The sequence below is a fragment of the Lepisosteus oculatus genome, chromosome 8 (assembly GCF_040954835.1).
Source record: "Lepisosteus oculatus isolate fLepOcu1 chromosome 8, fLepOcu1.hap2, whole genome shotgun sequence".
NCBI lineage: Eukaryota > Metazoa > Chordata > Actinopteri > Semionotiformes > Lepisosteidae > Lepisosteus > Lepisosteus oculatus.
This window is the reverse complement of record NC_090703.1, coordinates 27844185-27862503: the sequence shown is the minus strand read 5'-3', so window position 1 is coordinate 27862503 and position 18319 is coordinate 27844185. Positions and strand designations below refer to the sequence as shown.

At 36.9% G+C, this 18319-nt stretch overlaps 1 protein-coding gene across 4 annotated transcripts in view; it reads left to right on the top strand.

Annotated features, from left to right (window-relative positions):
• mid2 (midline 2) overlaps positions 1-18319 on the top strand; it is a 508198-nt gene that overhangs the window by 426020 nt on the left and 63859 nt on the right. For all 4 annotated transcript variants that reach the window (XM_069193421.1, XM_015351122.2, XM_015351120.2 and 1 more), the window contains 2 exons: positions 10725-10852; positions 11519-11662. In XM_069193421.1, the coding sequence (XP_069049522.1) occupies positions 10725-10852; positions 11519-11662 (272 nt within the window). The remainder of the gene's footprint in view (positions 1-10724; positions 10853-11518; positions 11663-18319) is intronic.

Genomic DNA, 18319 nt, shown 5'->3' with positions numbered 1-18319 from the left:
GTCTTCTTCCCGTCTAAAGAGCGTGACTTGATTGGACCCACAGCTCTGCTAGGACCCGCATCTCTGCTAGTTAAGCCAGGATTGACTAGCCGGTCTTCAGAGAGCCCACTGCCAGGGTGTCACAGCAGGAATCTCTCCCTCCTTCTCTCACACCTCACACTAGACCTGCACTGCCTGGCACTGGGCCAGAGGATGCCGATTGGACTTAACAACAGCCTGCTGCTGTTCCCTTGTGTCTGAGGGAGATCTGAATCCACAGAGATTGGATGATTATTCAACATTCTGCATTACAGCTCGAGAATTCAATTGTTACCTCAACCCCAGTTGATATCAATTTAATTCCTATGAGTGATGTACTTGCCTTTGAGTATCTAGTGTAGAAGTTGTAATCAAAGTTCATTTACGAAACGGTATAGATGAATGGTATACTTAATGTATGTCCCTCTTGGTTTGTAGCTTTTCGTGATTGAAGATGTACCGTTTGTATTCTGCTAACCTTCACTCTTAAGATCTGTTATATTTATATGCACATTATATGTATTAATAAATGTATTGCTGTGTATTAGTATCTGTGTGTGTGCGTTGCTGAGTTATCCCGCAAGGTCAGTTTTCTAATAGCCATCAAGGAATCATTCTGTGACTTACTGCTACAATTAATAATTGTCCCAGTAAATGCTCAAAACTCCTACATTGTCATCTTCTTAGTACAGTTACATTGTGAGACCCCTCTGAAAAGTTACAGAAGGTGCATGGAGCCACAGCTAGCTATTTTCTCTGCTTCAGTTGCATTGAAAGACAACATATTGAATTGACATTCACTCGCTGATGTACTGTAAATGTTTTTGACAAAAAACATGTGATATTGGTTTAATGTTTGTTTGGATGGTTGTATTTCTATATTTCTGGCTTTATAGCGCGTTAGTATCTATAATTATTATATTATGTATTGAAGATGTTTTTCAAATGTTTCCTTTTTTCCACCCCTTTTCAGAAAGGTTAGAAGGTGATGCCTTCACATCACTGCTGTTTTACCATCTGTATGTTCCAAGCAAGTGAATCAGATTTGGAATCAAGAATTTAATCCTCATTGATACTACATCTAATGATACTTTTATCAGATGTGTACACTGTAACAGCAGAGATGTGGGCAAAGGGCAAAGTGTTGCAATTCACTTGTGAGGCTTGCTTGCTAGACAAGGTTATGTTGTATACTCTGACAGCTCTCTACAAGACATCAAACTATTGACAGGTGCGACACTCCATATTTTGGCCTATATTGGGGAGTCCATCCGCCCCTCTCCCCTACGTCATAGGATGACATCATTCTCGGTGAAACTTACTTTTATCTGACTTGAGCATGGATTGCGTCGTTTTGTTCCCAGTGCCACTCACAACAGTGTTTGAGGCTGCTCCTGATGAAAGCTGCACTGTAAAGCACATAATTAATCATGTGATGGTCTTGCCAAAGGAGAGACTCTGTTAAAAAAAATAGAATTATGTATACTCACCGGAGTTTGGAAATCTTTGTCCTGGTCGAAGCCTTCTTCAACAATTTCACATGACTTATGACTTGCCATATTCCCCTGGAGTTGGAAAGCATCCAGAGGCTGCTTATTTACATCCAATAGAGCCAATAGAAAAATGCATTCAATTTATAATGGACCCGCTCAAAATTTGCCTTTATTTTCTAATTATGCAATTGTGTACCTTGGGCTCCCAATTTAATTTGTTGGAGTAAATTAAAAAGTTAATTTCAATCACTACAATGCTGTGAAATACAAGCTATATTTTCATTACCCAATGCTTCTTAGCTTGCTAAAAATCTAACAGCTGTACTAAAGTGTACTAAATTAGACTTAAACAGAAGACGCGTGTACATCCCCCATCAGTTTGAATGAATGGGTACATTTGGTCACATTTTTTCGTCCCTTTAAAGATCATCACTTATCACAGCCTTGATTACAACTTTGATAACTGAATGTGCCAGTGTGTAACGCAGGTCTGATTCAAGCCTTAACACATGTGTAAAACATTCTTGGGAATAATGTTTTGATCACTAGTAGCTAAAGACCTTTTCCAAACACTTATGTTTCATTGTGAATGACATTTATACAGTCTACCTTCTTCCATATAACAACTGAATACTAAAGAATGTTTTCTAAGAGATATCTTTAACTAAAATCTTTTTTCATATTTAACACTCATTTTGTGAGAGAATTGATGATGAAGGTAAATGTGCAGAGATTGTGAGTGATGTTGCGATTGCTGAGATGGCATGGGTGTGAGCGGGGAGGGGGTAGAAACTAATAATAAAACTCTAAGGAAGAAAAAATGTGGTTCTTATCATCTCCAGCCAAACGACCTTGGTTGTCCTTGGCAGCTTCGGTCGTTATAATAAAATGCATCAAAAATTTTTTTTTTAAATGAAACTATTTCCAACGATAAAGAGCAGATTTACATCTTTATTATATCATTTTTAAAAAGTAAAAAAAAAAGTTTGTGTTGGATGCTGGTTTTGTTTTAATAGCTTTTCAGTGCTTTAAACCATTTCCCATTGCTTTTAATAATATGACTCATTGCATATTATACACGTCATCTTGGACTTTTAAAAATTGATGTTTGAACTCTCTGATTTTGTTTAAATTATTATGATGTGATTTATATTTTCTTTAAACTTTCATAGTAGGTTTTTTTAATATGATAATCTTTTTTCAGTCTGAGAGTTGAGAGAAAAATGGCCCATCATCAGCCAGTCACCTTAGCACCCGTAAGAGGAGGGCGTGCCGGTGGGGAGGGAGAGGCCCGATAGATGCTACAGTCTGAATCAGGATCCTGCATTGTGCACGCTTCCTCCGTGGTTTAGTCATGTTGATGTTGAGTGATCCTCAATCATTTTGTGAAGAACAGAGACCAAAAAATGGAAAGCTTTACCTTCTCTTATTGTTAACTTGTCACTTGTTAGAACATCTGATGGGTCAACCACAGGTGTCAGTGTATCAGGTGCTACTAATCAGATTTATAATTCTCTAAGCATGTCCAGACTTTTGGGAGCAGTACTGTATGTCACCTGACTCCAGGACCCTTATGATACTACCTCAGACACCAAGCAATAAATAAATGAACTGGTGAAAAAAAATTAAAGATGAGCCAATACCTCACCATTGCACATACAGTGTTCAAGGCTGTGGACCCCAAATATATATCGAATGTATTTTGATATTGCATAAGGGAAACTTTAGAAATACTTTTTTTACAGTCGGAATTTGTAGAAAAAGAAAATGTAACATTGTAGTTATTTTATTACTTATTATTTCTTCAAAGATATGAATCAGCCACAAACCCAAAGATATACAAAGGAATTTATAGAAAGGGTGCTTTACATACTTCTTTCTAATAAATTATAATTGTAGTTCCAAAAAATAATGTACAGATGCAGCCATTCAAAGTGCGCTGTACAGACACGTACTGGAGGTAATTGGCTACGGCGTTGCGCATCGTGACGCAAGATGATGCGGGGTACCGCGGTACGTGATTGGTTGACCGACAGGGGCACTCGTGGTCCGTTGGTCTGTCGTAGAAAGATTTACAGTAAACGTCTTTACTGTGTCCATTGTAGTATTTCATATTTATATGGAATTTTACCTCTGAAGGGAAATCTTAGTGCCTGAGCATAAAAAGAATAGGAGCAAACTACAACGCGTGTGAAGTCCATAAACGATTAATTTTGGAACTTAAACATACAGTATATGGCTGGTCTCGGTACTTTAAAGAAAACATACACACCAGTATTCCATTTCTCCCTAAACATTTTAAGCATCGAAGTCTTTAACTAACGTGATACCAGAGTCAACAAGCATACTTTTAGAATTTGATTGAAAGGGAATATAATATGGAATCGCGTATCTAAAGAAATTAATAACGATATAATTATATTCATAAAAACTCCCTTGCTTTTAACAGAGCGTTCCATAATTTCTAACTACGAAAATGATTTAAACTGCGACACTTATCATTCACCAAGAGCTCGAAATATCACAAGGATCCTCTAGAGCACAGCAAAGACTGTATTAAAAGAATCGCGTATCTAAAGAAATGAATAAGATATAATTATATTCGTGTACTGCGACAGGGCTGTGTAGGGCTGTTTCACCTCTGTCTTCATGTGACTCGATTCAAAAGCCATTTAGCAAAGAGGGGATGAGAAGAGTGACAAACTAGTATACAGTACAGTACTTCAGATCTTTTTTTCTGAACCGGGGAAAATCTGATCATGTTCCTCTATAACAATAATAAAAAACATTGCCACACCCGGACTGTTAAACCAATGCATTAGGACGTCGAAGCCCATTGAGGAGCCGGGCAGATAACTGTTTTGTCCCTTGATTTACTGATCTGCATTAATTACAGAAATCGAGTTCCTCTTCTTTGCAGAGGAACTGGTCCTGCTGTCGCCCACAGAACAGGCTGGAGCAGCACTGTCAGACCTGGGCGCTGACAGTCAATCTGGACAAGACCAGAGTTATGGTTTTCCAGAAAAAAAGCCAGACCCCCATTAGTCTTCCTGAGATCGTCGGATTATGAACGAACAAAAGCATCTTATTAAAAACGCGTTTGCTTTTGTCTGGGTATTTACTTTGTAATCTGTGGTTTACATCCACTGTATTGTTTTGAGATGCCACTTTTAAAGGTGATATGTAAAATAAAGTTTTTTATTATTGTTATAGAGAAACAAAAAAAAGACGATTAAAATCTGTCATCTTTCCAAGAAGTTTCTGCTTTGTGCTAAGACATTAACGAGTACAACCTCCCACTCTGCGGGAGGGCTGGCTGTGACGAATTAAACCGGTTTCACGGGTATTTTCAAAGTAGGACGTACAGTAGGACAGCACAAAAAAAAAACAGACATTGTGTGGTACAGCACGGAGCTCAGTCAATTCAAACAAGTTCAGTTTCAAAAGAACTGCAACGGGCATAAAAACTCCCTTGCTTTTAACAGAGTGTTTCATAATTGCCAACTACAAAATGTATTTAAACTGCGACACTTATCATTCAACCAGAGCTCGAATATCACAAGGATCCTCTAGAGCACAGCAAAGACTGTATTAAAAGAATCGCGTATCTCAAGAAATTAATAAGATATAATTATATTCGTGTAATTCGTATAATTATATAATGCCAGCGAACTCTTGTTTTTATGTCGACTATAACTATGCTGGGCAAACGTTCCGAGGTCAAATTCTTCCAGCACGGGGGTACCTTTAAAGCACCGAAATTTTTTGGCGCCCCTTCTCTTTAAAGCCCTGGCCAAATATGAAGACAGTACGTACAGTTATAATTCAAACGGAATTAAAAACTACACATCCCAGTTACCATGGTGGTGCTTATGATCATTGCATTTAACCAACGAAACAGGGCAAAAAATCAGTCACATGACTTTGGGGCAGAGTTTCGAAAGCTTAACCTATCAGCAACAAAGTGAAATTTACATGATAGGCTACCTCAAACTGTCAGTTACACGACTGTGTATGTCGACATTATGAAAAAAAATGTTTCAGGCATTGATGTGAAGGACAACAGAGCTTTCACTGGCCGATTATCATTATTATCATTATAATCATTATTATTAATAATGATTTTAATTTAAGGGTCTAAATATCTCAACATATTTATCTGTATAGCAGGTAGTATCACCGTATTCCACTTTCTTTGTAAACACGGAAAAACAGATTCACAACGCAAAGCTGTATCGCTGTGTAAAAAAACCCGGTTTGTAATGAGCTGCTGAGCTAAGAATAGGAATGTTCCTGCTGGCAGAGGGGGTAGAAAGTGCCTGCGGTCATTTAATTAGTATGCTTTCAGAGAAAATGTTTTAGGGGTGAAGAACATAGATCTCCAATGCAATTTCAACCAAACCTGTTCCTACACACCCTGCCCCCACTACCATTAGAATATACACAAAACACTCAAATCTTTCGAGCTAATGATCAGGTGACCCGAGAGAGAGCGAGAGAAACACCAAGGGGTGCGGAACCAGGGAACTATTTACATGGAAAACGGGCGATCTCCCCAGACTGTCTGCCTGTTTCACTGTAACCTGGATACCTCTTTATTTAGAACTCACTAACACTGGTTTTTAGTTTAGAAGGATTCAAGTAGGGTTTTAGATGAAAGGCAGCGACCTTAATCTCTGACCAAGGGAAACGTTTCGTTTTTTCAAAGAAATGTTTGTTAAAAAATAAAGTCATAGTTCCATGGGATTCAATCACAGACCATGTGACATGGGAGTCAGGAAACTAACACACAGCGCCACCGGATTTAATAACGCTATAAAAACGCTATAAAATAATGTGACTAGGCACAGAACAAGTTTACAGCACAGTACAATAATAAATGCTGACCATGACTTTAGAAGCATAAATTGCCTTACACTCAATTTAAACATAAGCTGTCTTTAGCCCTCTAAGCTGGTTCATACAGAAATGTAGAGATCCGGGCTCAGAACACACAGCTTCATTAGCGAATACATATGCAGGACAACTAGAGAAGACGTTTTACAGAGGATGGATTTTTAGAAACATCCCATCAGTGACATCACTGAAGTCAACTCCTAGGTACTGTAACTGTCGTGTGGATAGTTTCACAAGAATCAGACAAAGATTTAAGCATCGCTTGTTCTAGATAAAACTGCAAAAAAAACAACAACCCATAATGTACTTCTTTGCGGCTCTGTTTGCCCAAATCATATATTCACAACGTGAAATCTAGAAAATAATATTACGTAACCAAAATCCGCAATATGGAAACAGAACCTGTGTAATTGTTGATAGATGATGTACTCGTAACATTTTTACAAGACGAACTACAACATTTAAAAAATGACTTGTATGTACTTGATATCTCTAATCAATCCACGGCGACATTGTTAAAAGCAGAGTCCCGGCACAAAACGAAACTAAAACGCATACCGTTTCGCGCTTCTTATTAGTTGCTCAAAAGTAATTTGACCGTATGAAATGCATAATATAAACCTAGAAACATATACGTGAGCAGTATTTACACACTGTAGTATCGGTGTTAAGACATACCACTCAAATACTGTAAATCAAGTTAAAAATATCTCAAGACCGATTCTGGTCATAATGAAACCATGTTTCGTGTATGTTTTCTTTAAATTACCGAGACCAGCCATATACTGTATGTTTATGTTCCAAAATTAATATCGTTTATGGCCTTCACACGCGTTGCAGTATGCTCCTATTCGTTTTATGCTCAGCTACTAAGATTTCCCTTCAGTGGTAAAATTAGATATGAATATTCAATACTTAAATGGGCACAGTTAAGACATTGAATATACATATACATATACATACCGTATACAGTACAGTTTTCATACGGTAATATGTTTATGTTCCTAAATCAATCTCTTTTATGAGCATGTGAAAGGCATGGTGAATCGATTCTCAAAAATTACTTTACTTTGCATGATTGGAAACAAATGCGTGATTGCGAAATGCTGTGGTGTTACTTTTACAAAGACGGTCAATGAAAAAAAGAATGTTGACCAAGGCAATACTTTGAGTTTACACTTACAGCTTGTCCAAGGTCATCCATTATTAATACTGTTAGTAATATCTTCGTTAAAGACTTTGATGGCCACAGTTCAAACATGAGAGGTTGAGCTTTATTAGCTCCACCTTGCGAAAATTCCAGATACTATTATTTTGCTTGTTGTATTATAGGAGAATTTACGGTAACTCGCGGTATTTACCGGTAGCTTGCGGTAGACTGCGTACAGCGTACCGCAAAATAATGCGGTATCGCCCGCTCATTTTGAATGGCTGCATCTGTAGATGTGTTTAAATTGTAAAAGGGTTTGAGATGTCTTTAGAGAGCATGAATGGCATCATTACAAATCTGATCTTTTCAGATCAGAAAATAAAGTCCAGCACTGTTGCCGCGGGCTGTTCCAAAGTACAATATGTTTTGCATAGCACCTGCAAAACACCATACCCATGGTTACTCTAATGTCTTAACTAATTTCTTTATGCTGCTAGACAGAATAGCACAGCTCTGTGTTTACTGATATAGATTTGGAATGCAAAAGGGCATTATGAATGGTCTGCAGGACACTGCGATTTTTTAACCAGGGTCAGAATAGTAGTCACCTCTAACAATCTCATTTTCAGCACCAAATTGAAAAGTTGGGTGATGGAGTGTTCAGAGCTTTATGTCTCATGAGTACTTTGTAACCTGTGTCATTAATGAATTTTGTCACAGGGATTCAGGTTGTAACTGTGAAATGTTAAATTTCTCTGATACAAATAAAAAGAACAAATTTTATTTCTGTTGTCTTGAGAGTGTTCTTTACCCCCACCCAGAATGTTTACTTGTGAGCAAGAGTGACTGGCTACCCTCATCAAATCTAGTTTTAGAGTAAAAAGCACTATATACTGTACAATTTTTTAAGTGGTGCTTGAAACACCTCTCTGGTGCCTGGAAAGCCAGATATGAGATTCAAACCTTTGAGGCATTCAGGCCTCTTTATTTTTTTCCTATAACACTAGGCCTTCCCGGGTACACCATGTAAAGGTACTGCTCAGACAGCCACTTGCACATCTCTCGGCAGCTCAGTTTTGCACCCAGGCCCTGCGCACTGCTGTAGTTCCCCATAATAGCTTAGGACCATAACAGACCCATTTGAACTCTAGTGTCTAGGCATGTTGCACTCTAACACAGCAACAAACGTGCTTGCGCACAAAGGATGATGTCAGCCTATGACTTAGGGGAAAGGGGTGGCGGGTGGACTCCCAAATATAGCCCTAGCCTAGGAAAGAGAGTGTGGCACCTGTCAAATGTTTGATGATCTGTGTATCAGCTCACTACTCAAGACCCTGCACAAGAGGAACAGAGATGCCTGCAGTAATGTAAAAAAAATGTACAGTACTGTAAAAACAGAAGAATACTTCTGCAGCCAACACAGCTCAGATTGAAGCCAGGTTATCCACCCACTTTCTTTGAGAAAGTCACACTGTTGACAACATCTTTTAAACATGCAGGAAAAGTGATGGTTTTGTCTACTGTTCATGACAACACTGTTATCACCAAGCTATTCTTAAAGGCTACAGAGTGATTCATAATCCCAAATGCATTGAAGACTACAAGCAGCATAAGGAGGAAATTAACCATAAAATATTGACCATGAGGAGGCGAGTGAACCAGTTAAGATCATATACAGCTTTCAGCATTAATCCATGAAGTAGTATCATTGACTTTTCCATTACATCAGAGAAGTATTCCTGGTCAATGCATTTATACTTTTTCCAGGAGAGCATGGCAATTTCAGTGGAGCAAAATGATACAAAGACTACTAAGAAGAATGCACAGCTGGAGCTGGTCTGGGATATGGCAGATGTTCCAGTATGCCTCAAGGGAGGGCTATTTTTGCCCAGTTTGACAAATCAAAACTGGACTGCAATCTGTGCTCATGCAGAAAAAAAGGTTTGAAAGAACACAGCTTGAAAAAGCATAGGAAAAACCATCTACTGGTGCAAAACGTTCTGATGAACCAGCTTTGTGCCCAACAAATGTTTGAACTTTATCTCACAAAGATAGTATACAACAAAATCTAGAAAGTTGACCAGGTGAAAAAGAAATTATGTGTGATAATTTTATTATGTGTAAGATGATTTTATAAAAGATCAGGCCCTTTTAACAGATAATTTAGTATTTTGTCAAAATAATTTGTGAGTCTGTACAGTTTGCGTTCCTGTACAGCTCTCTGTGAATACACAGGACTGTCAAAATTTTGATGATTTATGTATCTGTGTATATGTTGAAGGCTATGCTTGCGTGTGTGTGGGAGTAGGAAGGGCCTTATATTAATTAATTCAACATTCTTTTATGAATCATACTAAATTTCCCTTTTCATTGAGGTGTTAGAATGTTATATGTAATATTTTCTGATGTTTTTACTCAACAGATCATTTGCCAGTCTTTGAAAACTTTATGGACGAAATTGGTTCATTATTTTTTAATTTGGGAATGAAATTCATACCAGTGTATTAAGGGTAAACTAAATTATTGATGTTTGTCTACCAATACTGTTTCACTGCTTCTTAGTTGTACTTCTAACCCCTCTTCAACAAAGTACTGGGACTAAAATGGGTATAAGATTTGACGTACAGAGGAATTTTAGAGCTGAAAGAGGTGTTGGATGCCTGTTATAACTGAACAATATAAGAAAATCATTGCAGTTAAAGTAAAAGTAAGAAAACAACATTTAGCCCAAACCAAGGAGATTTTGATTTGACTTTGAGATATTGATCTAACAGCCTGGGAGGTTAGTGTCTAACAGTAAAACAAATATGAGTAAGAATGACTGCTTTGACAATAAAAACTTCAATAAAAAGATCTACTAGACAGTAGTAGTGTTAAAATAATAGAGTGGCATATTATTCTGTAAAGGAGATTTTCACTAACAATTTGGATTTGGAAAAAAAATTGGAAAATGTCTGGAATGTCAGTACCTGCTGTGCTCCAGATTCTTAGATCTGTAGAGAGGTCTGTAAAACCAGACTTTTCTGTAAAAATTAAATGGATCTTGTCTATATCTAGTATTAGGTCACACTGGCCTTTCTAATAGTACATGGCTGAATGGATTCAATCACCTGTTGAAGTTTGTGATGTTTGTGACATCTACATTGGATTATTATTTCCCCATCCAGAGTTGCCATGGCAACAGCATCCTCTCAGGTCTTGATACCAGATGTCAATCTGAATGAGGCCTTTGACAACTTCGCTCTCGATTTTTCCAGAGAAAAGAAACTTCTAGGAGGGCTAGATTACTTAACAGGTAAGTTAATATGTCAGTGAATATTACATCATTTAAAACTGTCCTGCTTCATTTTCTATTACATTACCAATGTAAATGTGTTGATTACATTTGAGATCTTGGTTTAAATTAGGATGGACTTATTTAGTCATTATAATAAGTATTTCTGTATAATCTAAAATGTAAAAATACATTTTCCAACTAGTTTTGTCTTCAAAATAGATAGAATAGAAACTTATATAAAGTGTTGTGACTGTTTACTCAAATGGCTTTGTTTAAAAAATGACATATTTTTAGGATATAACTATAGACTGTATTAGTCCACATGCTAAAAGAGCAAGGTTTGATGTGTTCTCTCTTGCATTATATTGACATTACATGAATGCAATAAACACCAGTCTTACCTTGGGTCCTATATTTCCTCTTGAGATTTGCATTTTGTCTTTATTTTTAATAGGAAAAGGGATGCTGTTGAGATTTAAAAGAAGTAGAGTGTGACATGGAAAATCGTTATTGTGTACACACAAAATCAATTTAATGATAATTTCTTTCTTACTAAATTATTTATTTCTTACTAAGGAAAACAAAAGGAAAATAAATTCTATATATTGTGGTTCTATGAACAACTAAAATTTCTCCTCCCTTTTACACAGTTTGTTACTAAAATTCAGTCTTTTTTCTGTGAAGCACCTAACCCTCCCTCTATTCGAGAAGAGCTCTGTACAGCCTCCCATGACACCATCACAGTCCACTGGACTTCTGAAGATGAATTCAGTGTCAGTTCATATGAACTACAGTACACTATCTGTACTGGCCAAGCTAACTTCATCAGTAAGTAAAACCAATTTCATTCACTGTAGTCTGAAATATTGCACCTGAAAGAGAGCAGAACTTTGATAAATAGGTATGTATACATCCGTTCATCCATTTTCTAACCACTCCATCCACTTCAGTGTTGCTGTTGGCAAGCAACAGGTACAAGGTGTGGAGGAGATGCACATCTCACACCAGGACCAATTTTCCCAGAAGCCAGTTCATCTACCAGTACTCATTGTCATTGGACTGTGGGAGGGAATTGGAACACTTCAACTGGAAAGTGACAAAAGACGTCGCCATACAGTGGTACACTGCTCAAAGAATCTTGACTAGCCAAAGAAGATCAATAAGTGGTACACTACCTGTGGTGCTTTAGATGTTAATGAAAACACTAGCTTCATTCACTTTACTGTCATAGTCTTTAAATACACTTAATATGGAATGTAACTAAAGGGAAACTTTAGTAGCTGAAAATAAAAATAATTTCTGAACATAATTAAGAATATTGATTTATTAATTTAAATACAACATTTTATAGAGCTTTTAGTGGTAATGTATTCAAATTTCTTCATTAACATCTGCATCAAATTATTTTAACTTGGTCACTTGTTGTTGTTTTGAAGACTTTTGATGGGCTTTGTGATTGTTGGAATGGAAAATGAAATACTTGTAGTTTAATCAAAACAACAAACCAGGTGATGCTTTGGTTCAGTAGTAGTGTCTTTGCCTATATGTATATAGAAATTGAGAAATAATGTCATACCTTTCCATAACTGCCTATCCAAATCCCTGGTCTGGTATTTGGTACAAGGCAGGTACAAGCCTTGTATCTTGTATCAATACCACCTTTAAAGAAATGCCTTGGGTTCACCTGGGCTGCATTTAATAATAATAATTGCTTACACTTATATAGCGCTTTTCTGGACACTCCACTCAAAGCGCTTTACAGGTAATGGGGACTCCCCTCCACCACCACCAATGTGCAGCATCCACCTGGATGATGCAACGGCAGCCATAGTGCACCAGAACGCTCACCACACATCAGCTATCAGTGGGGAGGAGAGCAGAGTAATGTAGCCAATTCATAGAGGGGGGATTATTAGAAAGCCATGATTGTTAAGGGCCAATTGGAAATTTGGCCAGGACACCAGGGTTACACCCCTAGTCTTTTCGAGAAGCGCCCTGGGATTATTAATGACCACGGAGAGTCAGGACCTTGGTTTTACATCTCATCCGAAGGACGGCGCCTGTTTACAGTATAGTGTCCCCGTCACTATACTGGGGTATTAGGACCCACATGGACCGCAGGGTGAGCGCCCCCTGCTGGCCCCACTAACACCTCTTCCAGCAGCAACCTTAGTTTTTCCCAGGAGGTCTCTCATCCAGGTACTGACCAGGCTCACACCTACTTAGCTTCAGTGGATTGCCAGTTGTGAGTTGCAGGGTGATATGGCTGCTGGTGTGTGGAGTTTGCATGTTCTTCTCATGTTTGCATAGGTTTGCTCTAGGTACTACTAAAGTGTAAAATTAAAATTATGTTTTTCCATAAATTATAATAAAGAAAAAATATAAATTATTTTAATGCCTAGATAAACTTAGAAAACACTATGGATTCACAAGCTTTAACATTTTACATGCTATAACAACATGCTATAACTATTTTATATTAATCTGGCTGAGACATTTTGCTCTGTGAACCAGCCCTACTTTTATTAATTTCATATTTTACATATTGTTATATATCAAATTAATAAAAAAAACATCTATAATGTATAAAAATTAAAATTTCTGGAGAAAGATTATTTCTAATGGGCTTGGCAGTGGCCAGGAATCAAACCCAGGTATTTCACATAGCAGCACAGAATTCTACTGTTAGACACATGGCATGGTAACATTTAGCTTTATATATTTTCAAATTCTCTCTGAATACTCCCAAAGCCATTGTTAGAAGATGGGCATGTCTGGTGACATCACTGGAAGGAGTTCTGACTGATTCTGTATTCATCTGTTCAGCTTGTTCCTATGTAGCATGGTAACAGATTTTAACAAAAATAAAAAAGTCAAACAAAAGCCGTAACCAATAGTGATGAAACATGAAGTTATGTCTTATTATAATTAAACAATAAGAACTTATTTGAAGTTCTAACAGTAATTTTGTGACAGTCAAATCAGATAGGCCTTGCAACTCTGTCAGTGAAACTCCTGTTTAAAATCTGCTTCATGCCAAAAAGAGAAGCTACTGTGTATAGAGAGGTATATACAGATTCAGGCCATTCAGAATGTGTGCTTCATAATGCGGCAGTTCACAATGTGTATAACACACCCCATTCCCATGCGCAGAGACTTTTTAGAAATATTCTGCTGTGGGTCTGCACTATATTGTAAAACCACCAGGTGGTGCAGTGAATGCTTAACGTGGTGTGAAAACATTTGGGCTGTCACCAGAAAATGCCTAGATTCAAATCCCAGAGAATGCTCAACCCCCTGGAAAAATTATTTTCAACCAAAGATTTATAGTTGTGTAGTGTTGTGACTTTTATTAATTAAATACTGTATTTTAAAGTATGTTAAATATTAAATTAATTTAAAAAAGAAAGTATTGATATTTTACAAAAACAAAATTACTTAGATGAATATACAAAAATAGTTAATTATAATTGGTTGTGAATGTGATGTGCATCTTTCAGGTTTACATCTGCATTAAAATAATCTTTATTTTACCTTAATGCAAATTTTAGCAACGTTAAACAAAGAAGGGAAGAAAGGTTATTTTTAGAATTGCCAGTAACTAGAGAATAGCTTATCAATATGCTGAAACTGTTCATGATGGTGAAGACAGATGTGTTACACCTTTACATGAGCCAGTGGCTGACTCTGTTGTTTACTAATGTATACTGTGTAGATGGAGATGACCTTGTTATAAGATAAGATAAGATTTTATTGTCCCCTGAGGGACATTTTGTATGGACTCCCAGCACTCCTGTACATTTTAAATAGAATAGAATGTTAAAAAAAGAGAAGAAAAATCTTACACATTATACTATTAAAAAAAACATTTCACATCATTCTGTTGCACATGTACAGTATAATACATAACAACATGTAACATTTATAACACATCACAAAAACATATTGCACTCAAGTGGGTTGTACGAGTCAAAATTGTGTTTATCCTTGACATTTGCGTTGACAGCTTTAATGAATAGTGGAACAAAGGAATGTTTGTATATGTTTGACTTACATTTGGGAACCCTAAAACGTTTGCCAGAAGGAAGTTGATATTCAGAGTTGAGGATGTGGGAAGGATCTGATATAATTTTTCCTGCCTGTTTGATTAGGGATTTTCCAAAGATTGTCTGCAGAGAGGGGTGCTGTTTCACTCCTATGACTTTCAAAGCTGTGTGGATGAGGCGGGTAATTTGTGTTTTAAAATGAACCGATAGATTATCCACAAACCACAATGAAATACCATACCTGAAAATGTGCTCGATTACAGCATGGTAGAAGAGTATCATTACTTCCTGTCAAACCCCAAACACTCTTAGTCTTCACAGGAAATATAAGCACTGCTGAACTTCGAGCAAACACTCTCAACATGAGTAGACCAGCACAGGTTACAGTCTATGTGTACACCTAAGTATTTATATGAGTTAAATGTGAAATGCGAAATATTTTAATCAACGCACTTTATTATTTAAGTCCAAGATCCTGACTGATTTGACTTTCTATTCATCTCATTAAACTGAAACAGAAAAAGAACATATAGTTAAACTGTCACTATTCATTTGCAGATTTTGACTTCACACCTCTTTTCACCTCTCTTGACACACCAGATTAGTGTTGATACTCCTTCTCTCCTCCTCCCACCTTCTCTCAACTCGCATCTTTTGCTCTACCATGTTTTCTGAACTGCTAGTTGTCCTCTCTCCCTCACACTTTAAGAAGGCTCCAGAGTTGAAACATTGTGTCTCTTTTCTTTTCATCATGGAATAAACCTGAACTTGTTCTTTTGCAGCCTATGCATACAACACAGCTCCCTACTTAAATTTCTTTAACAGACATTTATTACAAAGGGTGGGGGTGTTACATCTCGCTGTGCATGTTATTTGGAAAAGGCAGTTTTGCTCGGGTGATGGGCTGAATTTACAGTATCTTGCACTCTTGCTTTATTATAAGGCAATCAGCAATCAGACAGGCTGTTTTTCCATTGTCTGGGTACTGTAATTTTACAACGTAACCAAAGACTACATTCCCAATATGCCACATGTGCAATTCACATTACGTTACAGATAGAGCCATTCGAAATGCATGGTACAACCCTGTACCATGCGAAATTACCCAGTTCATAACGTTGAACCGCAGTACATAATTGACTGGCCAAAATGACCAACAGGGGCACTCGTGGTGCACTGGTTGTTAGTGAAACAAGTTAGTTAATCATTTAATCTCTTTACTGTGCATGTTTTAATCCACTTAATATTGAATATTTATGTGGAATTTTACAACTAAAGTGAAATTTTAGTAGCTGAGCATAAAAAGAAGAGGAGCATAAGACCTCTGGAGATCATAAACAGTGTTAATTTACATATTATGTAAACTGTAAATGGCTGGTATTGGTATTTTAAATAAAAAATACACAGCACTATTCCACTTTCTTCCTAAACATTTTAAGCATCAAAGTCTTTCATTTGGTTACGTGCTTCTTCTGAATTAAAAACTTAAGTTTTTATACTTCGTAAAAAGTTATAAAGTTTTAACCTTTTCTGTGAATACTTATTGCAGTAAAGAATGCATACTTTTTAGGATTTGATTAATAGGGGATACCATGTGGAATCGCATAAAGAAATTAATAACGATTATATTCATTTAACTCAAATTATCACAATAGTACACTTTCTTTGTAAATGTCTGCATCAGTTTAACTCATTCTCTGAGATTACAGATGCAGCCATTCAAAATGGGTGTGGCATTTCGCGGCATACCCCGGTATCACACGGTATCACGCAGTATCACGCGGTTAATCGCGTCATTTGACATCATGCCGGAAACTATCCGGCATCACCTTGTAAAACCGCCAGGGGGAGCTTAACCTCTCATGTACAGCATTTGAGCTTTTAATTTTGAACTGTGTATTACAGCATGTTAATCATCAGTCATTAAAATGTTGGTATATTTTATGAAAGCAAGATTGCTCAGTTGGACAAAAGTACACAACCTAACTTTATCAGAAATATTTATGCATCAAAGCCTTTACCGAAGATATTACTAATAGTATTAATAATGAATGACTTTGGACAAGCTGTATACTCAAAGTATAATTTCTTTATCACATTTGTACAAGCACTTGGAATCTGTCCAAGCCCTACTTTGTCAGGCATTTTGTTTTACTTCAACGGGCACAAAAACTCCCTTGCTTTTAACAGGGCGTTTCATAATTTCTAACTACGAAAATTATTTAAAATGTGACACTTATTATTCAACTACAGCTCAAAATATCACAAGGATCCTCAAGAGCATAGCAAAGACTGTATTAAAAGATATTTATATGAGATACATGAGAATCCAGGCTTTTTTATCAACGCTTTCTTTTCCGTATACCAGATTTTATGGAACCACTTCAGAAGGGTGTCAGCCAGTCAGATTCCAGGAATCAGTACTTTAAAGGAAAAATACACACTGGTATTCCATTTCTCCCAAACTATTTTAAGCATCGAAGTATTTAACTAGCATGTGAATTAGCATGTGAAAAAGTGGTAGTTTTAAGCTTTTCTACTAATATAATATGGAATCGCGTATCTAAAGAATTTAATAACGATATGATTATATTTGTGTACTGTGACAGGACTGTGTAGGGCTGTTTCGCCTCCCTCTTCACACGACTTCCCTTGTAGCCTACTGGTCTATGTGCCCGATTACCAACTCATAGGTTGTGTGTTCAAATCCAGCTAGTGCTGGACTTTTCTTTTAACAAACATTTCTTCGAAAAAATAGAATAGCGATATTATGGACAATCAATTGACTTTTATATTTCAAAATATCACAACATGATCGATTCTGTCATTTTCGATAACAATGAATAGTCACCTTCTTCCCTTCTGACAACGGTCCCTGCTTCTGCTTCCTGCTTCTGTTGTGTGTGTGTGTAATAGAGTAAATTTTTATAGAGAAATGGAGGCTGGACAGTATGTGTTACAATATAAACATTTATATTGATTTAAATCGTGTTTTGATTTAAATCGCAAACGCGTGTTTAATTATATGTTTTTTTTATCATAATCAGGCTAATATAACATAAATTGATACAGTATCTTTGTCTTCTAAGTATCTTAATAAACTTTCAGCATAGCTTTCTACCCATTTAGATTTATATTTCTTGGGATTTTGGGATCAAACGTGGAAGGATTAGATTGTAATCGTTTTTATTTTTCAAATACGTTTTAGAAAAGTGTAATCTATACCTGCCCAGACTGTACGCCTTCCTAAACCTCGCCTTTCACTCCTGTCCTGCTCTTCCCCGCGCACCCCACCCGGGCGCTCATCGGCCTCTGCCCGGGACGAATGTATATTTTGATATTTACACCCGGCACGGCACCGAGGGAGCGTCTGCATTTATAACTTAGTTTTTACAATTAGTCAAGCGATATAAAGCATCTCCTTTTACTTTTAAGTCCC